The 25,044-nt window shown below is 51.5% G+C and overlaps 1 protein-coding gene across 1 annotated transcript in view; it reads right to left on the bottom strand.

The window, feature by feature from the left end:
* Positions 1-25,044, bottom strand: part of GPSM1 (G protein signaling modulator 1) — a gene marked incomplete at its 5' end in the record, with an annotated part of 74,716 nt that overhangs the window by 34,029 nt on the left and 15,643 nt on the right. The window contains 8 exons of the mRNA XM_084272617.1: positions 6,056-6,182; positions 8,978-9,086; positions 11,184-11,339; positions 11,626-11,741; positions 12,968-13,091; positions 14,480-14,622; positions 14,906-15,041; positions 15,556-15,777. Of these exons, the coding sequence (XP_084128743.1) occupies positions 6,056-6,182; positions 8,978-9,086; positions 11,184-11,339; positions 11,626-11,741; positions 12,968-13,091; positions 14,480-14,622; positions 14,906-15,041; positions 15,556-15,777 (1,133 nt within the window). The remainder of the gene's footprint in view (positions 1-6,055; positions 6,183-8,977; positions 9,087-11,183; positions 11,340-11,625; positions 11,742-12,967; positions 13,092-14,479; positions 14,623-14,905; positions 15,042-15,555; positions 15,778-25,044) is intronic.

The raw sequence follows: 25,044 nt of genomic DNA, 5'->3' as shown, positions 1-25,044 counted from the left end.
GCCACCAGCTCACAGCAGCCAGGCACTTCCCAGCTACTGGAAGGCAACTGGTCACGCTGTACTCATGAGCTCTGTCCCTCAAGCTGCCAGGGCTCTTTGCTAAGCAAAGGTCTGTTGTGGGAGCACTTGGCCCTGCCAGGGTAGGGACCAGTCTCACTGCTGAGCACAGTACAGCTCCTGAGGCCAGTCAGGACAACAGTGGTGTGTGCTGAGGGTCTGGCCTTGCCTTGCTCAGGGAGGTGCCCCAGCAGACCATGGTCATCCATAAAAAGAACTCTTGAAGAGCTAGAATTACTTTTTTTCTGGGTGAAAGAGAACTGTCTTCTTGCCAATCCCTTCCTGTGCTGCAAGAAAAACAGTAGAGCAGAAGCACCTTGTCTCTAACCATAACACTGTGCTGTTAGAAGATCATCACAACCATTGGCATTTCCTACCCATCAGCTACCAAAGGAAACTGGAAAGCACATTTGGGAACCAGACAGCACAGCCCAGGGCTGGGATGGAGCCTGGAACAGCAGCCAGAGTGAACTTCAGGCTTCCCACCTGAAGAGTTTGTGTAAGGAACCAACAACTTCAGAAGAGCTTTAGCTCTCCCCACAACAGGGGTTCCCTTGATTTCACAGATGGCTTTGCCAAAAGCCACGTTGTACCTTCTCTGCCACAGGCTTCAAGAACTGGCCTCTGCCTCACCCTCCTTCCCAGCACTTGCAGTGGCCCCTGGCATCAAGATAAAACAAGCACCTGAATTTCATGAGCACAGTTTCTTCTCCACCAGCCTTGGCATATTTCCTCAGCAGCGAGCTGAGAAGTCTCACTGTACTGTACATGACACTGGGAAGGAGACTCAAAGGCAGAGCAAGAGGAGAGAAGAACATTAACTGCTTCTCCAAGTGTTAAGAAGAATATTCTAAAGCTTCATAAAGCCAATACAGGGGCAGTCTGAATTGAGAGCTAAATTGCTTGGTTTAAATCCAAATGACTCAGAGGTTCATCCCCCCTATCAGTGCTGCTGGAAGGATTTAACAGCTGTAACAGCAGGGGTTACTCAGATTTAGAAAAGACTCATTACTAAGATAATGAAGAGGCATCCTTTAGAAGTCTTAAATCTTCACCCAAGAAGCCCCCCATGCAAGCAGCTCTCCTGTCCTTCCTGCTGGAAGGAAGCACCACAGCAAGGACCACCACAGACCCAGGTCTTTTTGGACACCTTCCTGTGGGTGCCTCACTGGGTGAGGGAACATCTGCACCAGCACTCCTCTGAGCTCAGAAGCCAAGGCCCCACCAAGCATCTGTTAGAGCACAGTAAAGCACCTAGACCACCTTGCATTCTGCCTTCTGCTTGGCCAAAGGCTACTCTGCTCCATCCACAGCCTCATCCATCAACCCCCTGCACAAGCAGGTACAATTAACCAGCACAGCCTTGGGCTTTCCTTTCCAGGATGAAACCAGGCTGAGCTGCAGCCCTTCAGCTCTTGGGAGATGTTAACTATAGTGGAGGATACTTCAGCCATTTCCATGCTCACTGCTCAGCCTGAGCAAGAACAGGGCAGGGTCCAGGCTGAAGCCATTAGCAGTGTGACCCCAAGCAGAAGGCACACACTGCCCAGACAGACAAACAGCAGCCACAGGGAGCAGGGCTGTCCCACTGCCAGGAACATGCAGTGCTCAGAGGGCCACATCTCCCAGCTGTCACCCAGCACAGTCCTTCACAGGAGGGACATCCTTGTGTCTGGGCAGCATCCCAGCCCCAGGCACAGGCTGGCATGGGCTAGCAGCACTGCCAGCCCCCTGCTTTGCATCAGCAGAGGGCTGGTCAGTCTAGCACAGTTCAGCAGCCCTAACCACTTCCCAGATGCTTCAAAGATACTTAAAGCAAGGAAACCAAACCAAACGGGCTGGGAAACAGAAAAGCAGATTTCTTCTGTCCCTGGTAACTGATCCAAGGGTTCAAAGATTCCTGTGGAGGCAGTGAGGATGCACAGACCCATGTCCAAAGCCAGACAGAACCAACTCCTGCTCAGGAAGGAGAGGAGTTTCCTGCACCTGAGACACAGCTGCCTCTCACACAGGCACAAGCAGTGCCCTGAACACCAGGCAAGCAGACTCACCTTGTGCCTACCCTTTTCCAGCAGGTGATGTGCAGGGAGCCAGGGAAGTCAGGCACATTCCTGCCCTCAGAGCTCGCTGAGCATGGCTGGGCAGCAGGGCCTGCACCATGCAAACTGCACAGGACCCTCAACAGGAACCAGCTTACAATGCTGTGAGAGCATCTGCAAGCCAACACCTCCTGGAACACCTGCATCCCTCCCCACTAACACCCAGCTGCCAGGAGAGGTGCTGCTCTGTCTCTCCTAACACTGCTGCTGCCATCAGAGATGACAACTGAGGCTGAAATGCTGCTGAGAGCAGAAGAACAGCAGCCCAGAGGCAGCATTCACTTTGGAAAGGCACCAAGGCTGGCCAGGGCTGCTCTCTGCCTTCTGACTGGCACCTCCAGCCCCTTCTCTGGCTGCTGGGGCCGGTGCCAGCATCCAGAGGAGAGGATGCTCCAGCATACACCATAGGCTGGGGTCACCCACCCAGGCACTGACACCAGTCTGGGTCTGAGGAGGGCTCAGCTCTGTGCTCCCACAGCCAACTCCTTGCCAAGCAGGTGCTGAAACCTCAGCCCAAACCAACCCACCCAGGAAAGGGGCAGCCAGCAAGGGCAGCTTGGGCAGCCAGCAGTGGTGCCCAGGGCAGAGCCGTGGGTTTGCACCCTGGGGACCTCTCCCAGCACCACTACATGCCCATGGTCACCTTCACCCCTACAAAACAACTCCCCAAGAGGCACAGCAAGCTCCCTTGCTTCTGTCTGTGGACAAAAGCCTACCAGTGCTCCATCCTTCACTGGCAGTGTGTGAAAGGGGACAGGACCAGCTTTCAGGGCCACGTTTTTGGGTGTTTGGAGAGGCAGACACAATCTCTGTTTATCCATTCCATGCTTTAGCTGCTCTCCAGCTTCTGTGGGTTTGTTGCTTTAAGCCCTCCCTGTTTGCCTTTCTTGACAAGGTCATTGCTTTCACAAGACTTCTGCAGCACTGCCCCACTTCCTTGGCCTCCAGCTTTGTCTTCTGACGTCCAATTGCTCTCAGAATATTAATTAAAATCACAAAGAGCTCAGGAAGAGGAGCCAAAACAGCAGAGGAAAACATCAGACACTCCTTCCTCCCCTGGCCCCTGGCAGAGGGCAGTGCCCAAGACTTAGAAGCCAAAGTGACCTGTGAAGGACACCACAGTCTGATGGTCTGGCTCTGTGTTTCCCAGCCAACAGTACACATTTCCCCAGAACTCAAGTTTGCTCTGAAACTTTATCCTACCTGCTTGAAGGAATTAATGCATTTTATAACATGCCTGCTCTATCAGATGAGTTCAGCATCCTTATGAACAGGCAGGCTTTTTATAACTTTAAGCAGGGAAAATAATCTGAAGGGAAGAAGTTTTGGAAGCTCTCCCTGGTGTGGGGTCTGGTGACGTCAGGAGGCATGGCTGGGTCAGAAGGCAGCTCGAACCTCGACTCTCTCACCTGCTTCCTATTGCAGAAACAGATGTGCCTCTTGCTGTAAATTGCTGCTATTAATAATATAAATAATTACACTTTTCTAATCATTTAATAGGCAGCACAGGAGGGCACCAAAGTTCCTGGCAGCCATCAAATAAACCTCCTTTCTTCTCAAGGGCTCAGAGACATGTTGGTGGCCTCTCTAGTCCTCCAAAGTTCAGAATAAGAGAGCCAGAACAAAAGCTAAGGAGGAGTCAGGGGAGCCAGGCTGTCCTGCAGACACACCTCTCAATCCATGCCATAGGGACACAGCACCTTTCCCACCCGAGATGCCTGTGGGAAAGCATCCAAGCACGTGGCACTGCACACACTGTGACACCCACACTCCCCTCAGCAAGATGCTGCTGCACAGCCCAGCCTGTGAAACAGCAGCTGATTTTTACCTCCCCAGCAGGTTCCCAGGACCTGGTGAGATGCACCATCCCCAACATCTCATCTGTCCCTCTCCCACTCTGCAAGCCCCAGTCAGTTGTTTTTCCTCCAGAGAACACTTTGTCCTTCTGTTGACAACAGCTCCAGCCTTGGGGACGTGAGCAATGGCACCACAGATTAACGAGGTCACCACAACCTCCAGCAAACACTGCCTCTGACTCCAGCTGCTCAACCCCTACTCCCACCCTCCAGCCATCACACACACAGGCCAGAGAGGCTCTACCTCCATCAGAGGAGACAAACACTGGTGCTGGCCCCAGATGTTATCACAGCACAGGCACATCTGGGTCACTGGAGGGCAGCCCTTGGGCCACACATTGGCTGTGCATCACCTTGGGAGCTCAGCCAGGTGACTGAGCAGACTGGCCTTAAGCACAGCTCCTCTCCCTTCGGTGCCCTGAGTGATTCCTGTGCTGTGAGACACAGTCAGCAGGGACACTACCACACACCAAGGCTTGGCTCACCCCAAGGAGGATGCTGCTTGGACCAGGACCCTCCCTGACCCCACAATTCCACCATGCAGTGGAGCACCAGACCAGTCCTCAGCAGGTTGCATTCAATGGGGAGTGTGTTGTGAGAGCAGAGACTTTCTTGCTTCATTTCTTTAGTTACTTGCAGCTAATAAAAGGCTGTGCACCCCTGGCTATGCATCAGGGGCAGAGCTGCAGAGCCCCTCTCCTAGATTCCCTGGCCCAACTGCTTCTGCTGCAGCCCTTCCACACAATACACTGGCCCATCCAGGCAAAGGGTGTCTCAGCACCCAGTGCTCTCATGCCCACATGCTGCCTTCCCCCTGCACCCCTCCAACCCCCAGCACCCCCCACCAGCTCGTTTCCCCCACACTTCACACTGCCCCAGGAGCAGCAGCAACATAAAGGGTAATTTCCTGTTCCCCCATTCAGAGGGGGATGATTTGCCAAACCCCAGCCCCTCAGGAGCTGCAGGAATGAAGAGCCAGCCCTAACTGAGAAGGTTCCCAACAGCTATAGACACAGAGCTGGTGCAGTCACCGTGGCACACATGGCCTTTGAGAAAACAGCTCAGCTCCTGATGGGCACAGCAGGGCACAAGGGCTCCTCAGTCACAGCTCAGCTTCAAGCAGAGCTCCAGCACTGACCTAACAGGTTGCATCCTCAGGATCAATAGGACCAGCCACACACAGCCAGCCTTTCCCCCTCCCAGGACACTGGGCCTCAACCTGAGCACCATCTCCTCCATCCCAGCTCTACAGACAGGAAAGAGAACACACCACTTGAGAAAACGTGTCTGCACTAACAAGGTCATATTTAATCAGCCAGCACCTCCTGGGATGCAGCCTCATCTGTGTGAATTAATAAGGCCATCCATAACCACAGAGCAACCAGCTGGAAGCACCCCATGCCAGGCACCCACACATGTCTGCACTGGGCAGTTCCAGGACAGGCAGACGGTCCCTGCGATGGGGACACACGTCAGGCTGGCAGCTCGCTGCAGCCAGGACTCAGCTGTGCTCTCCTGCTCCCCACAGAGCAGAGACAGAACAGCCCTGGGCACAGTGTGGGGAGTAAAGTCACTGTGTCTGCTGTGACCAAGTCTTGGCACAGCTTTGTTTCCAAGTTGGGCATCGCTGCAGGTGTTCCAGGGGTGAGACAGCACCTGGCATGCCTTCAGCCTTCACACCCTGCCTTCAGCCTGTGCTGGAGGCTCGTTCCTTGGGTGCTAATGAGAATAAGAGCAGCCAAAAAATCCCTGCCAGTCACCTACTGAATGCTTGCTCTCACAGTCAAATCAGTTAAAGGGGCCCTGCAGAGCATCAAGAGAGACAAAAGCTGGCTTGCTGCTTGGCCCAAGGGATTGCATGTGGATTAATCCCACTAACTCATCCTGAGCCCTTTTTGGGGCAGATCCTTCCCTGCCCTGGCAGGTTATGGAAAGCAAACAGCAAACGCAGCACAGCCTCCTTGCTGGTAAAGGCACTTGCAAACACCTCCCCATGCACCACACCACATCTTTGGCCAGGCCTTTGAGAGCCCAGGAACTCACCTTGTGCCTCATAGCCAGAACAGTGGTGGGCAGTGCCCGTGTCCTCCTCCCCGGGGCCCAAGCCCAGGGCTGACGTGAGCTGGGCCATGCTGAGCTGCGCTGTCAGCTCACCACTCCGGTCCCCGATCTACAGGGGGAAAACCAACAGGGAAACTGGTTAAAAGGCAACAGGCTCTAAGCAAACAGCCCCCAGCAAAGGGTTTGCCAGGCCCATAACAAAGCAAACACAGAGGTAGCTGGAAGAATGCTTGGCAACCCCCTGAGAGACTGCACAGCTCGGCTGTCAACACCAAAGCTGGGTCTCCAGAACTGCTCCTCAGTGATGGAAGGGTCCGTGTGTGCTGTGCACCAGCTGCACGTCAGGATGTGTTTCTGCAGAGTTTGGGGCGAGGAATTGAAGGGGGAACAGGTCCTGGCTACAGAACCAGACATGCACATCTCATCCATCCCATTGTCACATGTCCATAGTTACTGAGCACCAGACAGCTACATGGGCAGGGTCACACTCAGGGGTTGGAGGCTCTGAAAGCCCCTCTCTCCTGGCTCAGGTCCAGTGATTTACCCACATAAGACTCAAAAACCTTTTAGAGTCCATTTTTTTCCAAATTCCCATCTCTCACTGGCCTGAGGCTGGGGGAGCAGATGCCACAGATCCAGGAAGAGCCCTTTCCCACAGCTCCTCCTTCAAATGGGGAGCCATCAGCCATCCTGCTGGGCCCTCCACTAAGTTTAATGAAAGAAGAAAATGACTGTGCTGCATATCACCAGAGAACAGAGAGGTCACTCAGAAACAAACAGCCTCTAATCTTCAGAGGAAGGGCAGCCTCTGTCGCTGAGGAAGACCTTGACTGTTCCTGACTCCCTGCTAAACGCCTTGCAACTTGCTCTTTTGTGCTCCTTGCAGATAGGCTGTAATGTGAACCATCCTCCAACAGAACCATAAATCCCCACATGATTTATGACAAAGCTCCAAGCACTGGTAGAAGTAGGCAGATCAAACAGCTTATCACAGGCACAAGTCCCCTGCCAATTACAAGAGATTGCTGTTGACATCATCTCCAGATAAATTACTGTCCCAGTTCGGTCTCTCAGTCCTTGACTGTTAAATGCTTCCCTGACTTCCACTTATTCCAGTTCCCGTCCCCAGTAACAGAGGAACACGCTGGCAGGACAGGGACCCTCAGCAGGACCTACCACACACATCGTAGCAGCACCCTGCTTTCTGCCCTCAGCTTGGAGGTCACAGTTTCCCAGCACCCCCCTGCCACACACAGGGATGGGAGAGGGACTCCAGAGCAGTGTCAGAGCTGGGACAGCTGCCCAGGTTTTTAGGTACATCTCCTTCACTCCAGCTGTTTGAGGAGAATTTTTTCTGTAACCTCTGATCACCCTTGCAGCAGCTTTCAATGTGCTTACCCTGAGGAGAGCAACACTTGAATCCAAGTGAAATACCAGATTTATAACGGGGTAGAAGGGGAAGAGGGTGATGAGGAGTGAGCTAAACATATTAGTGTACAGAAGTTGAACTTCACTAGGTTTTTCCTCAGCAAAATGCTGGCACTTGCCACAGCAGCACAAGCAGCTCACTTGGATCCCAAAGCCAAAATAAAACATCACTTTAGAAGAGAATCACTAGCTGCTAGGAGCTAATTCCAGCTCTCCTCTCAACAGACAGTCTCTGTGCTGCTCAATAATTAATGATGTGGGGGAGTTTAGTAGCCACCTGCCATGAGTAACCTACTCCTGACAGGCTTTGTAATCACAGCCATCACCCCACAATGAGAACCCCACTGTGAACCCCTCAAGCCCTGTTGGGTTTCCCCTCCACCCCAGAAGCCACCAGGACCAGTACTGCTCCTGTCCTCCCATCACTCCTTGCCTGAGCTGCCACCTGGCTCCCAGTAACCAGCCTAAAGCTGGAAAAGTTAGTTTGTCCTAAATCATTCAGGGCTAAGAACAGTATTTCTTCTGCGTGTCTGCTAAGTATAATTAACTACATAATTAGGCTGGTACATCAGCCCTAACCCAAGATTTAGCCAACCTAATAGACAGGCAGGAGAATAACAGAGCACTTACATACAGTCATTTCAATTAGTGCTGCAACAGGGCAAGTTCTGCATCTGGGGCAGACTAAAGAGGCTGTGGCCAATTTCTTCTCAACACCCTGGAAAGACCAGACAATGCCATCCTTGCTTTCTCTGCTTCTGAGCCACCCAGAATGTTTTTGCAGGAGGAAAGCTGCTGGGTGAGCACATCTGGGAAAGCCAGAGGAGCTGCACACTGCAGCAGCAGCACAGGGCTGGCTGCAGGCTGTGCCTGTCCAGCATCAGCAACCCCTGGGACTGGGATGATGCTGGAGTTTAACCCCCTGCTAGCTCCACAGAGAGGAAATAACCTGTCACATGCACATTGCAGTACTGACTAGAGCAGGTTCAGAGCAGCCAGACACCAGGTAGGAGCCAGCCTTGTTTTCTCCAGGTACTTAATTCACCAGCAAATGGAGCCAGTCCACAGCTGGAATCAGTGTCCATCTCTCACAGCCTCGTGCTTGGGAAAGGGAAGGGGGTCTTACCAACCAAGAAGTGCCTGAGTTCCTTCACACCAGTTGTGTGTACATCACCTTGGCCAGCTGATCAGACCACCAGTCCCCAGGTTCTCTCTCACCCAGGAATATTGGTTAAGAGCCACATACAGCAAATGTATGAGCTGTAATTAAAGGGAAGGCTGGGATCCTCCCATAAAAAGAATGTTTTCCAGCCAAGCTCTGCAATTCCTAAAGAGACCATTGAAAAGCACACAGACAAGGGCTTTCCACAGCAGTCACAGCAAGAGAAGAACTACCTTTATATAAATTACTGGCATAAAAGTCTTCCTCTCAACAGGGGCAGCTAATTCCCTCTGATGTGAACCAGCTTCTCTTACCTCTTGGGAGATTTCAAGATGTTTCCTTGCAAAGTGCAGGGCTTGTTCATGGTTCCCCAGGGACACATAGGCATTTCCCAGACTCCAGCAGGCTCTTCCTTCTCCCACCCTGCAAAACAGGAAAGAGTCAACCACAGACCTGCTGGGAGAGACCCAGCAGCTCGGCACAGCAGCCCATGGCCTGACAGCCAGGCTCCCTGGCTGCTCCCATCTGCAGCAGCACCCTGAGAGGGAAAGTTGAGTGTCCCACACATCTTACACTCTTCTTGTGCTGAGGTCAGAAAGATCAGGGAATGAGTGAGGGTCTCAGAAGGGGGACTGCACCCAGGGTGGCAAAAAGCTAAGCAGGGCAGCAAGGGCCCAGAATGGTTCTGCTTTGTTTGGGAACATCAGCTGGAGAGCAGATGCTGGAGCTTCTGTCCAGCTTCCACCTTGCACAGCAAGGATTCCTCTCCAGAGATGGACAATGCATGGACTCAGCCTAGAGAAGAGAAGGCTGTGGAGGGACCTCATTGCAGCCTACCAGTCCCTGAAGGGAGCAGAGAAACAGGAGGGGAATCAGCTTGTTAAAGGGCAGAGACTGGCAGGACAAGGGGATGGAGTGAAGCTGGAGGAGGGAAGGGGGAGATGAGATATTAGGGGGAAGTTTTTTACAGAGAGAGTGGTGAGGGGCTGGAACAGGCTGCCCAGAGAAGGGGTGGGTGCCCCATCCCTGGGGGTGTTCAAGGCCAGGTTGGCTGGGGCCCTGGGCAACCTTGTGCAGCTCCAGGCCTGGAGGTTGGTGTCCCTGCCTGTGGCAGGGGGTTGGAGCTCTGTGATCCTTGGGGTCCCTTCCAACCCAGACCAGTCTGGGATTCTATCACTTGATGATCTTAAAGGTCTTTTCCAACCTAGTGATTCTGACATGTAACATCCAGCCCTTTGCTTCAACAACAGCCCAGAACTAAATGAGTAAGAAGGTGGCAGGGAGGGAGCATCACAGGCACACAACGTTCCCCTGCTAAACGCCAGCGCTGCATCTCCAGGGACACACACCCCACCTGAAGCCACATGCAACAGCCACACAAAACTTGACCTATTTCCACAAGGCCTCCAGGATGCTGCTTGTTTTCAGGAGCTGGAGAAAGCAAGTGAATGCAAAACGTGCCCCAGGGAGCCCTCACCCCCAGCCCCACCAGACACCCAGGTGTCTCTGGAGGTTTCAGCACCTGTTTGCAGAAGCAGGCAGAGGCTTCACTGCTCCTCAGAGCCTGCTCAGCTCTGCAAGCGAGCAGATGTGGGGGGTGATGGGCTAAAAAAAGCACCTGGGGGCGCAGGGGGAGGTTCAGCGTGACTGCAACTCCCTTTTCAGAGGTTTGGGCGGGTTGATCAGCATTTAAACATTTTTCTTGTCACCCTGTTCAATACCTTCTGCTCATAGGGTGCGTTCCCAGAAATGCAGGAGCCCACAGGCCCGCACCCCCACAGCATGATTCACCCTTGGGTGGGATTATACCTTCTCTGAGCAGATCCTGCCCGGAGTGTGGCACACAACTCCCATTTTAATGTCTCTGCTCCATCTAGTGGGGAGCACCCGGACACACCAGCCTAACACTGCACACAGTGGCTGCAAAGCAGCTCCAGCAACACACAGTGTACCCAGGAGGAAGGAAGAACCTCTCCAAAAATATAAACGTGAGGCCAAGCCTCCTAAAGAAGGAAGAATGAAGCCAAGAAGTAAAATACATCAGCTCCACATGCTCAATGTAACATCATTTGCTTCTACATAGAGGTTTCCAGCATCATCTCAGAGCAACGGGACAGAGTGGCATGTCTGTACCTACGTCCTACCCCCACAGTTTTGAAGGAAGAGAATTTGGGGGAATTTGAGGGAGCTTTAGAGGGGCCCTTCTGGGGTACAGCTGCAGCAGCCACGCTGCAAAGCACTGAACACAGTGCATGCTCTTGAAGCACCTCTGGGAGGACACACACCCAGCCCACACAGACAGCTCTAAGGGCACAATCTCCAGGTTTGAAACACATGATGAAGGTGTCAATCACATGTTTTTGACAGAGGACTAAGGCTGGGGTTCTGAGACAGTTCTAAAGACTTTCAAGAATACATGGCACGGATCAGCCCCAGCAGTAGAGCAGTAAAACAACTGGGAAGGGTCAGTGCTTGGAACCAGCCGGAGGAGAAGCCCCATCTTCAGAGGCAGCACCTTACCTGTCTCCCAGCTCCTGTGCTATCACCAGGTGCTTTAGATGGTACTCAATTGCTCTTTCATAGTCTTGAAGCAGCGTGTATGTGTTTCCAAGACTGTAGCAAGCCTGGGCTTCAACTGCTTGGTCTTTGAGTTGTCTGGAGAGCTGGAGTGTTTTCCTACATGGAGCAAGTGAAAATGAAGAGACCTGGTCACTGCAGGGAACCTCTGCAAGGTGACAGGGGAGTCACCACTTTGACATGCACTGCATTGAGGTGGATGCCTCTTACACCCCCAGGCTGACTGCCAGACAGCTACACTGCTTGCTGCTGCTGAGCACCACGCGTGCAACAGACCCCCAGGGCACTTGTCACAACCCCTCCCACCCAGCCTATGAATTCACCACAACAGGTCAGGAATCCCAGGGAACATCTGCCCTGAGTCTGCCCTAGCCCCAGGACTTACTTGTAGTACTCAGCAGAGATGTCAAACCTCCCAAGGAAGATGTGTGCGTTGCCCAGGTTGCTGTAGGCTCTCCGCTCGGCTGCCTTGTCCCCGAACTCCTTGGCAATAGCAAGGCGCTGCAGCAGACACAGCAGTGAGTACAGGCTGGATGGCCATTCCCAGGTTTCTGTGGCACAGCAGCTTTCCTGGGACCATAACTTCTTGGTTTGCAAAGCTCCCACCCAGCGAGGCAGCAGTGCAGGTGCCTATCAGGGCTGGATGCAGCAGGAGAGGTCTCCCTATCAGGGCTGGATGCAGCAGGAGAGGTCTCCCTATCAGGGCTGGATGCAGCAGGAGAGGTCTCCCTATCAGGGCTGGATGCAGCAGGAGAGGTCTCCCTCTTTTGCAACTCAGGATCAGGAAGGGCCTTTGGGAAAGCAGGAGCAGTGTTGTGTCCTGCTCTGCCTCCTAGTCCTGCCTGGTCAGCACACATCTCCAGCTGAAGGGCAAGCAGGAGTTCTGCACACACCTCACCTGAGCAGTGGGGTGGATGGAGAGCTGTAGGTGAGGCTGTGAAGGGATGTGGCTGATCAGCAGACTAAGACAGACACAGGAAGAACAAGGTTGTCACCTCATGCAATGTGAGGTGACATCTCACCGTGTGCCTTGCAACTGCTCCTCATGCCCACACCTCATGCCTCTCCCCTCACATCCCCCTGCTCCCCTTTCCAATATTGCACAGTTTCCCTGCCCCTTTCCAAGTCCCTTCTCCAGAGCACTGCTGGCTGCTGTCCTCCAGCATTTAAAAACCCAAAGAGCTGTGGCAGGGCTGATGTTCCAAGGTGCTAAACCCCTTCCACTGCACAGAATCCAATCCACACTGCAAACCAGAAGCTGAATTGCATTAGAATCGGGGCAGGGACCGTGTCACTCACCTCTCTGTAAAGCTGTACAGAAAGTCATTATGTTCTACAAGCAACTTTTATTCCTGATCAACAGCTCTTTCAGCAGCTTAATTAACCACACTGCTTGCATTTATTAAGATCTAGACTGACACAAATTAAGAGCAGAAGAGCCTTGCTAGGCCCAGCTGCAGTTTGCCCTTAGATATCTCCTTTGGTTTCCAAGCCAACAGCACCCTTCCCTCAAGCTGCTCATTAGGTGCTGATGGGGATTGGAGCGAGATGCTGCTCAGCCTGAGTCAGTGCAGCAGGGCCAGCCCCTGGGATACACACAGGAAGGAGACACACAGCTGGGGACAAACACCTCCCTGCCCAGCCCGGGCTGTGGTGAGGAGAGGGGCTGCTCCCCAGCAGCCAGGCTCAGCCCCTGGCCCCAGGAAGAAGGTGCAGTGGTTTCCTACCTCCTTGTGGAAGGCTATAGCTTCGCTGAAGTTGCCAAGTAAGTACTGGGTGTTGCCAAGGTTGCCATAAGCACGGCCCTGTGCAGCTCTGTCCCCCAGCTCCTTCACCAGGGACAGGTTCCTCCTGAAACAAGTCAGAGAAGCATGTCTGGTGAGAAGAAACTTCTCCAGGGTTAGCTCTCCTTTCTTCAGGGTGCATTTCCCCTCCCCAGCCACCTGTCCTGTGCATCCCCTGGCAGGGGAAAGCTGGGTCAGCTATGCTGGATGCAGCTCTGGTCTGAGTCCCTGGGGCTCTCAAGCTCAGGTGACCTGGAGCTGTGTGCAGGAGCCACAGCAGTGCTCACACACTGATGGTCTGAGAGGATCCCATGTTAATAAAAACCACCTCGTTATACAGAGGAGAACCAGGAGCATGGAAGAAAGGAGATGACCTACAGCAGGACAGGGACACACCTGGGGAGGGGGGAAAGATCCACAGTCCCATCTCAAGGAGCTTCCCAGCATCTCTTTACTGGCTTTCCCCCCCCTTTCACCTCCAGCACACATAGGGAAGCCTAGAGCTCCCAGATGGCACAATCTACCCACTGGCTGTGCTACACACATCATCCTTTGGAGAGAGGATGGTGAGCTATATATAGGCACTATCACATCCTCAGTCAGGAGGAGACAGACAGATCTTACCACTCTCTTCACTTAAACAGGCTACTTCAACCTGCACATTGAAGTAAAACTCTCAAATACAAACCCACCAGCCCAGAAGTCTGGTCACAACCTTCCTGTGTGTGACCCCTGAAATTCTTCAGGAAAGGGAAGGATGTTACAAGGGAGATAAAGGACAACCAGGGCTTCATGAGAACGCCTCTTCCCTCGGGTGAAGGAGAGTGTCCTCTGCCCCAGTGCAGGAGATGCAGGCATCCTTCTCAGCAAGGCCAGCAGAGAGCAGCAGGGCCTAGAGGACCTAACAGCACAAGGAGCAGGCTACTGAACTGCATGGTACTTCAAACTCTGCTGAGTTTTACTGTGGCAATGCCAGGATGAATTTTAGCTCTATTATAAAAGCTGGCAGTGCCTTCCTCACCTTCCTCACGATTGGTTTGCCATGATGCCTTGGCATCTCAGGGGAACATCTCTAATTCATTAAAACATGCAAAAATCTCCTTTAATGGCCTGATTTCCAAGAATGCTGAGCCCACAGACTCATTCTTTGCAACAACTATCTTCCAGAGTTCCCACATCCTCAGCAGCCCAGGAAACAAATCCCTCCCAAGTGCCATTGGAAGCATTTCTCATGGTAAAAACAGTTGTCTTACACCCAGTGCAGCCACTGTTAGCTTTAGGGTGAGCAGAGCTCAGCTTGCCTGCAGCCTCTGAAAGCTGTGAGCAGAACAGGAACACCAGATCATGATCTGGGCAGGATAAGCTCAGTGTACCTGCATGCACTCTAGCAATCACCACTGCCTGACCAGCCCCGTTCCCCACAGGAGAAAGTGTTGGCCAAGCTTGAACACTCACTCATAATATTCTGAAGCTTTCTGTAGAGTCTCCTTGACTTCTGGAGAAAGGCAGCCTGGGTCTTGGGCCATGTTCCAACATAAGTGCTTTCCCTTTGCATGGTAAACGTTGCCTATGTTATAGAGTGCTCTGGCTTCACCTACCTAAGGGGAAGAAGAGGTAAGAGCAAGATATTACACTTCACAGCCCAGCATGGACCTTTCCCATTGCTGGGCAGAGATGGCCAAAGCCAGGAGGCCCACGTTTTCCTTACCCATCTTCACTGTCACTGTCAGCAGCACGAGACCTGTGATGCAGGCAGAAGGGAGAGCTTCACACTCCATCTCCTTCCCAAGCCCACCATCACCACAGCCCAGTTATTAACTTGCAGACAGCTTGTTTTTAAGGTTAGGAAATATTTCCTGTTGGATGCTGTGAACCAGTTACCTTGTCTCCCTGCTCCTGAGAAATGTCCAAGTGTCTCTGGCAACAAACAACAGCTTCATCAAACTGCCCAAGTATTTTCAGTGTATTCCCAAGGTTGCCACTTGCCTTGGCTTCTCCAATGCGGTCACCAATGGTCCTGCAAGATGACAGGAGGAACAAAGAGGTGTTAAAGAGCTCTCAGGCTTTAATTCACCAACTGTAAGAGGCAGAATCCCAGCTGCAGCACCACATGGTGCACATACCACATCCAGCAGCTCCCAGTGCACACACCTGACTGGAGTGCTTCATGGAAGAGCTCTCAATTTAGACAGATTCTTGGATTTTTTGCTGTCTCAGGTGAACTTTTCCAATAACTTGAGGAGTATTTACCATGAGTACCTGGGGACAGGGGAACTGGGCACTGCCCTGCTTTTGCCCCAGTCACCATCCTCACATCCACATCCCTTTGTCCACCTCCCTGCTCTGAAGGTGGCTGGTCCATCTTATTGTTCTCCACAGAACAGTCACCCCATGGCTCATGGCCAGTTTTGGATGCTCATTTCTAGGACAGATCCCCTCAGGCTGCTGGGTTCAGAGCCCACAGAACTCACCATCACTCAAGCCCTGAGAGGTTGTGTAGGGTTAGGACAAAGCACTGCTGCCATGCTTACCTGGCCAGGGTAAGGTCATGTTTATGGTACTCCAGGGCCTTGGAGTACTCCTTTAGGTAGAAATAGGCATTGCCCAGCTGACTGTAGATGGCACTGAGGGTCTTCAGGTCCTCTGTCCCCACCTGCACCGCTGTTTCAAAGAAGGCTGCCCCAGCTTTGAAGTCCCCAGCCTTGCACAAGCGCTCTCCTTCCAGGGCCAGTTCCAGGCAGGACGCCTCCATTCTGTTAAAAGCAAGAGGAATTAATCTGTGCTGCACCCACACTGCTACACACTGGTTAAAAATGTTCCTTAATTGCACATCTTTAATTACTCTCTGAACCAGAAAAAAACCCTACAAAACACCCCCAAACCTTGGAAAGAGCCACCAGCTCCAGGCAGCAGCTGCCTCTCTGCATTCAGCCTCAAGCACCAAGGTACCAGCCCCAGGTCAAACACTGTTTGGGTGATAACAGCTCAGGGACATGCAGCTGGCACAGCTCAGTGGTGTGGACACCAGCTTTCAGTGGGCATGGTGGGCACTCAGCCCCTCAGAAACCAGCCTCCTAGGTGAGCATCTCCAGAGACTGCATCTGCAAGCAGCCCTTTAAAGGCTGTCCCTGGGGTCCTGGTAGGAATTTGGACGAGCAGCTCAGAGCTCCTGGCTCTCAAGACATTCACATCACAGGAGTCACACAGCCTCTGCTTTCCTTCCTGGTGGTGCAGAGCACAGAAACCACACAGCCAGGCTACTCCTGCTCACACCACGTTCCTCGGGGTAAGAGAGAGGGTAGCCAAATTCTAACACATTTCTATTGGCTACTAGAGAAAACCCTGGACTGTGCAGAATTTCTTGGCTGAGCAGCTTCCACAGCACTCAGCATCTGCTTTTCATTAACTCCCCTGCTGTCACTTCTTCCAGGGGCGCCCTGCACGACAGCCCCCAGGCTGGTGCTGCTCCCCGGGGCTTCTCCACACCTTTGGCAAGGGTGCATGCCGTGCTGTCAGGGAGGGTTCTGCAAGCTGGAGGAAAGTGATTCTGCTTCAAGAGAGGGAAACGTGCTCCTTTGAGTGCTCCACATCCTCACCAAGTTACAGCTGTCCCTCTTGGGCCATGAGCATCCTCCAGCTCCCAGCAGGGACAGAGCACGTGTTTGAGCGCTTTACATTCGGAGGGGTCTCGCCTCCGTGACAGACACAGCATGTTCCTGCTCCTCTATTCAGACACTTTCTCTTCGCTCCTTTTGGCATATTCACTTCTGCTCAATGGATTTTTAAAAGTCAAAACTATCTAGGTCAAAGGTGGACATCTGCTTGGAAAAGACACAGCCCCTTTACCCAGTCAGAGAAACGAGGGTCAGACAAGAGATAATAAATGCCCAGAGCTGGTTTCTGCTCTGTGCTCAGCTGAAGAGCACTTGCAGGAACTTTGACTGTGGTACCCCCACCAAGAAACAACCTGCTGCATCAGCAGCCCAGCTGACGTCTCCTGCAGCAACATCCTGCTGAGCCCCAGAAGGAAGATGCTGCCCCAAAGGTACCTTTGTGACAAGCTCAGCCCCTGCACCTGGAGATGCTGCAGACCATGGCTGAGGTGAGCTGGCCAAGCTGGGGCACACTGTGCTGCTCTGGCTTCTCTCCCCAAGGGCACCACCTGCCACCGTGCACCCACACATCCCCCAAACACCAGCTTCAGGGCAGCACTGCTCCTGCTTCTGCAGTGTCTCCTGCCCACGTCTGCACCCAGCCCTTGCCTCCCCCTGTTGCAAAGGGGCCTGTGGAGATGGCCATATGAAACACCCATCCCGATGGGTTTTTCCTACAAACAGGCAGAATGGCATTTCTCAGCTGCCAGGAAACAAAGCCAGTTCCTCTATGAGCAGAGCATAAACTGTTTCAAATCCAACCCTATTTGTCTGGCAACCTCTCTGCTGAGTCGGCTCCGTGTGCCTCCACACACCCAACACTTGGCAGCCCAGCAGCATCCTCCAAAGGCAGACAACCCATAAGGGCTGTCCAAACAAAACAAGAAAAGGACTAAGAGAGCTGGTTTCAGATTGTCCCTCCAAACATACTTGTGACCTTTCATGTCTCACTGCTCATTTACTCCCCAAACCACCGCGTAACGATGGAGAACGGGACTGTGAGGCAGCTCATTTCAGCTCCCACCTCAAACTCCCACACAAATATTTGATTTCAGGCTCACTGCAGAGCCACATTTGAGTGGCTCTTGTGCTGGAGCAGGAAGGCTGCTCATGGTGCAGAGCAGCATCAGCCCCTGCCTCAACTTCTCCTTGACAGAAAATGAGTGACAATGAGCTTCTGCTCCAGGGTGCTGAATTAGAGGGACCTATTTGGGGATCACACCAAACTTCCATGGGTCCCAAGGCACACTCATGGTTTGCAGATCACTGGAATGGTTCTCTCATGTCATCATCAGGTATTGACAAGACTGCCAATAATCCCAAAGAGCTGAAAGGAGGTTTGACTGAAGACAAGGAGCACCCTATCCTCAAATCAGCAGGATTGAATTCAAGCAGCATAGCAGAGATGAATCTTGAGAGGACCTGAAATGCAGGATGAGCCACCATCACAGGAATTAACATTGGATTCCAGGTAGAAGATGGCAGACAGATACAAGTTTCAAAATCATTTCAGTTCAAATCTCAACACACAAATTCTGAATGTTCAGGTTCTGTAAGGAGCTGAGGTCACCAACTGCAGACAGTTTAAAAACTGAGCTGTAGACCAGCTTCCCCAACCCATGGCATTGCAGTCTAGCTCAAATCGAACCTGCTGTGTGATTTGAGCATCCTGAAGTGAGGGTTCCCACCCCTGCACCACAGAAAACCCCACAGCAACAAAACCCAACTCCACACCTCAAGGGTGCCATCTCATTCAGGCCGTATTTCCCAGTGGAAACACAACCAGAAGTGAAGTTTGTGGCTGGTGGCTGCTCCTGACACACTCACACACACACACTTGCACACACATTCTCTGGGTGCTTTCCTGGTGTTCCCATAGTAACTGTCCAGGCACGATGCAGTGACATGACCTTCCAGCACAAACAGCCTTTAATTAAAATCTGTTTGTCCTTGAACAGGCTGCTTTGCAGAGTATCTGACTTATCTAATTAACATCACTGCTCAGTTTGGGACCGAAGCAAACACAGGGAAGGAAACAGCAGCTCTTCCCCTGCATCACACTCTGCCAAGCCTTTGCTGCCCCAGGAAGGGCCAAGAGTCAAGGATGGCAATTATTAATAGAAACACAGCCCACTTTAAAACCCACCTGCCCTTCCCATGTCCTCAGTGTCCCCACAGCCAGTTCTGGGAAGGAACTTTGCAGGCAGCTCAGTCCCCACAGGTTTAACAGCACTCAAACACAATGCCAAGGGCAGAGGAACCAACTAAAGGTCAGTGAACAAACTCAAGCACACTAAGACCCTACATGTACAACAACTTCCAAAAGCCACAGCTCAACTGTCCCCAAGACAAGGCCAGAAGGGCAATTTAGGCAGAAGAGAGAAATCTGCTGTGTATGTGAGCCACCCTGAACCACCCAGACACACCAAAGGGCAAACAGTGAATGAAGGACAGGCTCAAGCTCCAGTCCCAGTTTCTCCCACATGCCCAAGCCCTCCCCACCTCTTCTTCTGTAGGTTACACATTCTCTGTACATAAACCCAGAGCTCCAAGCCCACTGGCAGAAAGAAGCAGCAAGGCTGAGGACTACTTGGAACAATTTTGCAGGTCTCTCAAGTTGACAGGTAGGATCTGGCGTTCTGAAGATGCTGATGGCATCTTCTTGTCCATACAACATGCACTGCTCTCCAGTTTTCACCCCTTCTCCCTCAGCAACATTACCAGCAAGCTGCTGGAATCTCAAACTCCTTTTATCTGAGACATTTTTCTATCCATATGCTGCCTTTGAAAGGGAAGGAGAAAGGAGCTTTGCTTTTGTTTCCAAAAGCCTAGAGAAAGTACAGTCCTCTTTCCTTCAAGAAATACAGTATCCTTCATCCACTGCTGATTTCAGGTACAAGGTAGGTGAGTTCACAGCTGAAATCCAGCAGTTTGTCTTTAGGGACCCTGCTTTGGCAGCGGGTTGGACCCAATGAGCTCTGGAGGTCCCTTCCAACCCCTATGAGTCTGTGAAGGTGGCTCCCACAGCACTTCTAAATCCTTTTGCAAAAGGTACCTCAAGAAGGACAATATCTGTGTTGAAGGCAGAACAAAAGAAAGAACACGTTTTGAACAGCAGTGAGAGGCCAAACAGAAGCCCAGTGTTTGGCCACAAACGAGTCTGGCAATCTGCACAGCATTCTGCCAGGGGAAGGAGCGAGTGGCACAGCACTGGCACATCACACTGGCTCCATCAGTGTGACAGCTGCGAGTCTCCCACCCAGGAATGGAGGTTGTTTGTGACATTCATGGGGCAGAAAAGGGTGACAGCGATGACAAAGCCTCTTCTGAATCCAACACAGGGCAGGGCCACCATCCCTCCTCCTCCACTTCTTCCTTACAGGATAACTGGCAGAAGGAGCCAAGAAGAATAGGAAGAACAGATACCACCCTTAACAACAACACTTCCCAGGGTCACCTATCACTGTCAGGCAGCAGCTAACGATGATCTGCATCACAGATTGCCTTTTGGCTGCCTTCAGAGCAAAGACATTCCTTACAGAAGCTGCACTGGCAAAATACAAGGACTCTCACGCATCAAGTGTTTTCAAGCAACAAAGCAATGAGGAGAAGGCAGTGAGGGTCCCAGGAGCACTGGGGATGCCAAGAACACTGCCAAGTAGGAAACAAAGCGAACAGCACAAGGTGTTATCAGAGCCATTAACAATGAGCACCATGACTGCTGTCAACACAGCACTATAATTAGGTCTTGGGTGATGATACAGGTCCCTGGAGGGGGAACACAACTTAGTGTGTGTGTTTGGAAGCTTGGGAGGTCTGACTGCAGCTCCAACCCCCAGTGCTCTCACAAATCTTTGCACCTCCCCTGCCAAATATTCCAAGAAGATAACACTGCATAGACAACATCACACTTGTCCTCCCCCTGCTAGGCTGGAACACCACAGCTCAGGCTGCCTTCAGCCACGAGCTGTTCTGCTGGATCCCAGGCCACACGCTGACCTGAAGCTCAGGACTGCTGCAGGTCCTGCAGCCCAGGAGAGAACACCCACAGAAGCCTGAGTAGGACACACAGACATCCCACCTCTCAATCTGCACTGGGCAGGTGGAAAAGAGACCATACAGCATCCAGCAATTAAACTTGTCCTCAAGGCTCCAGGCTGCCTTGTTTGAACTGTCTCACTCACAGCACTTACTAAGCTCCACAGAAAACAATCACATCACAAGGCAGAGCCAGGAGACAGTTGTCCACTGCCTTAAATATTGTAAGCCTCAAGGGGTGAGAGAACCTCTTCCTGCCTGCAAGGTGAGACTGCCTTTAAAAAACAAGAAAGAAAAGCTATTTATAGGTATTTGATTCATATTAGTGGGGGCGATGACAAAACTCATTCCCAATCAGAGCTGCTGGAGTTCTGGAGTCAGGAATAAACCCCAAGCTTTTAGATAGGAGATAAGGCAGGAAAAGAAACCTTGCCCAAAACACTAATAGTAGTAAAAAACATCATTACTGTGTCTATTGGGATGAATTAATGAAGCAACAGATTTTAGCATCTCAGTCGCAATCTGACTGAATTTTACACAAGAATAAATGTCATTTCAGAGCACTGATGACAGGAGCAATTAAACATTTTTTCTCAATCAAAAAGGGATCAAGTTTATCGACTGCTCAGTGTAAATCTATGTTCACTGGCTTAACTAATATGCATTTAAATAATTAACTGGCAGCACATCCTTAAAGAAAGTAACCAGGCTGGGAATTATTCCCCTTGGGTAATTTCCTTCCCCAGGCTTTGCACAGCTCCCACACATGAAAAGCAGCTGATGGCTGAAGCTCCAGGTAGCACAGCCAGGCAGGGGATGCTCCAACTCCCTGTTGCTGCCTGGAGACAGGTTGGAGGGGGATCACATCCCACAGGATCCAGCTCACACTGCTGCTCAACAAAGAGTCTGACTGTCTTCAGGCTTCCCTACAGAAGAAAAGCTACCCCAGATCCTCCTGCTGCACTGCTCAAATGTATTCACAGTGAATTTACACCTGTTCAGCCTTGGGCCAGCTCTGCAAGCCAGACTGGACTGCTCTTCTCTACCTGGGGCACTCTCACAACATGATTCCATTTGGGCAGCCTGTCTCTGGCTGCTCTGCCCCACACAGGGTCCCCACTCCTCAACCACACAACCCTTTCCTCATGTCATCGTACCACCAGCGTCACACAGCCGCCTCTCTCCCTCTCAGTTGCTCCCAAATCTTATTACTAGCTCTCAAATACACGTGCTTGTAACTTCCTACCATTGAGTATCATCACATTGCCATGACACCAGACCTATCAATCACTCGGTTCCTCCTCTCCACACTCATCCTCCCCTGCACTGCTCTATCTCTATCACCAACACACCCATTAGCAAGCTGCTCTGTTCTGCAGGGAGGGCACTAATGAAAATACTCAATTAGCTCACTCCCAGAACCAGTTCTTGTGCAACACAACCAGCAATGTCTCTCCACCCTCTCCAGCTCTCCTTGCAGCACAGCCCCTCGCTTCCCACCCAGACACAACCCAACCCCTCTGGTAAGGGGTCTCCCAGCCCAGCACGGTAACAAACAGGCTGGCAGGGAAAGGTGACAAACAAATCAAGGTCTAACGTGAAATTAGCCTGACTCAAGCTACTTCTGGTAGTTGAAACCAGCACACAGAAGCTGGTTTCCTTCCAGTCAATGGAGGGCAGAACTCCTGGGACACTCTGACCTACTCATCACCTTATTAGTGAGGGGAAGAAAACAAAACCTCTTCTTTTGTTTGGAAAAGCCAAAGATGGAACAATTAACATTGCATCCAGTCCTCCCCAGCTTCTGAGTTTGTTCCAAGCATCCAGGCCAGTTTCCTTCACATCTCTTGGAGCATGTGAGGTGTTCCAGAGGCAGCTCTGTGTCACCAGCACACCGGGAGAGGGAAAGGTTTCCACTCTCCACACTTTCACTAGAAGAAGCGTTGCAGTGAGTCCTTTCAGCGACCCCCAAACTGAAAAGAACAACATACACACACTGACTGCTGTTTCACAAGTGTTGGTTCAAGCTGGAGCTCCAGGGACTACCAAGATGAAGCAGTTTGCACTGCAGGCTTTTGATAAGGGCATGAAACAGAGAACCCAGAGGGGAAAACTACAGGGAGCTCTGGAAGCCGCCGGGTCTGTGCGCTGGCTCCAGATTTCCTCTTCCCCTCACTGATGGCAGCATCAATGCTCAATAGTAGTCATTTCAGTTAATTGCTATCTACCATTAGCTGCAGAGTACTTACAAGGGATTCAATTCCACTGCATATTTGCTAATAAATACCAAATGACAGTGAGGAAGACAGCTGTATTTAGCTGCATTTACCCTCTTATTAGCAGAGCTGAATAAGACCCCATTTCAATTCATAATGGCTCCAACAAGCTGCGTCACTGTCAGAAATTCAAATTCAAACTCCCCGTTGCAAATGCAAAAGTCACCCAGCACTCCCCTGCTTACACAACCCCCCATCTGACCAGGGGCCACAGAATCACAGGGGTTGGAAGGGACCTCAAGAGATCATCGGGCCCAACCCCCCTGCCAAAGCAGCTCCCTAGGACAAACAGCTATCTCTGTGGCTTTGAGCGATGGGGATGGTGAGAACTGAAGCCAGTGGGAGTTATTTGCTGGCTCAGTAGCATTTTGTGGAGCAGTTTATGATGCTGAACTGGTACACACAGGAACTTTTCAACCTAAGGACCACAAAAATACTTTGCAAGTGTAGGGGGGTAGCTGTTACCCCTGTGTGCAAAGAGGAAGCTGAGGCACAGAGAGATGTAGCTTGCTCCCAGTGAGTCAGCTGCAGAGGATGGAAAGGGAGCAGGAGCTCTGGCTCCCAGCAGCTCTGCCACGTCCTCCCTTGCAAGTGCCAGGTGAACCACTCGAACTAGAAAAGCTCAGACAGGATTAAGATGCAGATGTGAATTTCATTTCATCCTGGTTAGCAGTTCCACCTGATGCCCAGTTTCAAAGCACTTTAAGTTTTAAGATGCAAATACTTTCCAAGTCTGTGGAAATTATGCTTAAGGAGATATCAATTTACAAATTAATTCATAAAAACACAGTCTGACTCAAAAAAAAACCCAACCCACCAAACCTATGAACTGACCAAGATGCCTCAGAAGAGGGACTGTGCAGGAGATCTCAACTTTCAAGATGAATGAGAACGAAACCTTCTGAGAAGCCTGGAACGTAATTCTCTTTGCATGGCCCATCAGCAGGGTATAAACCAAACCACCACCTCCTGCCACTCAAGCTACAGGACAACAAGCATACAGGCCAGCAACACCAGCTTGCCAAACAGTAACAGACTAGTGATGCTCGTCTGAAGATGCTCTTTCCTTCCCAGGAGGCACAAAGGAGAATGTTCAATACCTGCTGTCAGTAGATTGTCTCACCCCCATAACTGGGACCACAAAGGTAGCAGCTTTACCATGTGAAAGCTGCCATGCAAAGCAGCAGACAAGCCAGTCCCTGCATCTCTGGGATGATTTTTTAGACACTCAGATTTTATTACTGAGAATACTTGAATACTTGGTGATTTCAGCACAATGAGGGAAGCTTCCTGAGTTTTCCAAGAGCATTTTGCTTTCCTATACAATGCTATGGTGCCTTCACTGAGATTAATCCATCACACTGCAATAAAACAACACTCTGGGGATGATTTCACCAGAAGTGAAGTGCTATTTCCTTCAGTCACTTCCAGAAACCAGAGGGCAAGAGAGGACATGCAGCCTGAATGGCTTTTCATTATAACATTACTTTGGCAACTAGGTCAACACATCCTCTCACTAAAATATATGCTGTGATTTAAATCACCATACTGCTTCTGCTGCAAAATACACTGGGTTACAATTACAACATACATTAGAAAAACAGTTTATCTTCAGCTACATAATGAAAACAGCAGATTTATTTACTACTAATTTTATTTATGCCATTCAATTTCTCTTGCCCACAGAGGTTCATTCATGCTGGATTTGTTACTGAAAACAGCTGGATTTGGGTTTGGGGGATAACCTCTCCAGCTCAGCAGCACTGTAGATGAGATGAGATGTCCAGGCTCAGACACCCCTTCTCTAGACCTGCCCCATGCCTGCCTCCCACAGGCACATGGCAGGGCTCAGCAGCCAGCTCCCATGGGTGCAGCCTGCACCTTAGCACAGAATGAAGGGGCACTGCCCAGCCCCCCAGGTCCATGAGAGAGGGGGACAAGTTCTCACCCACCACAGGTGCTGAGCGGTGCCAGCTCAGAGGAAGCAAACACACAGCCCAGGACTGGAGCTATGAGAGCTCTGCCTGCACAGCATCACTGCCTCCCCCAGCTC

This window comes from Gallinula chloropus, assembly GCF_964237585.1.
Source record: "Gallinula chloropus genome assembly, chromosome: 18".
NCBI lineage: Eukaryota > Metazoa > Chordata > Aves > Gruiformes > Rallidae > Gallinula > Gallinula chloropus.
The sequence above is the reverse complement of the archived record's forward strand: the minus strand, read 5'-3'. Positions and strand labels throughout refer to the sequence as shown.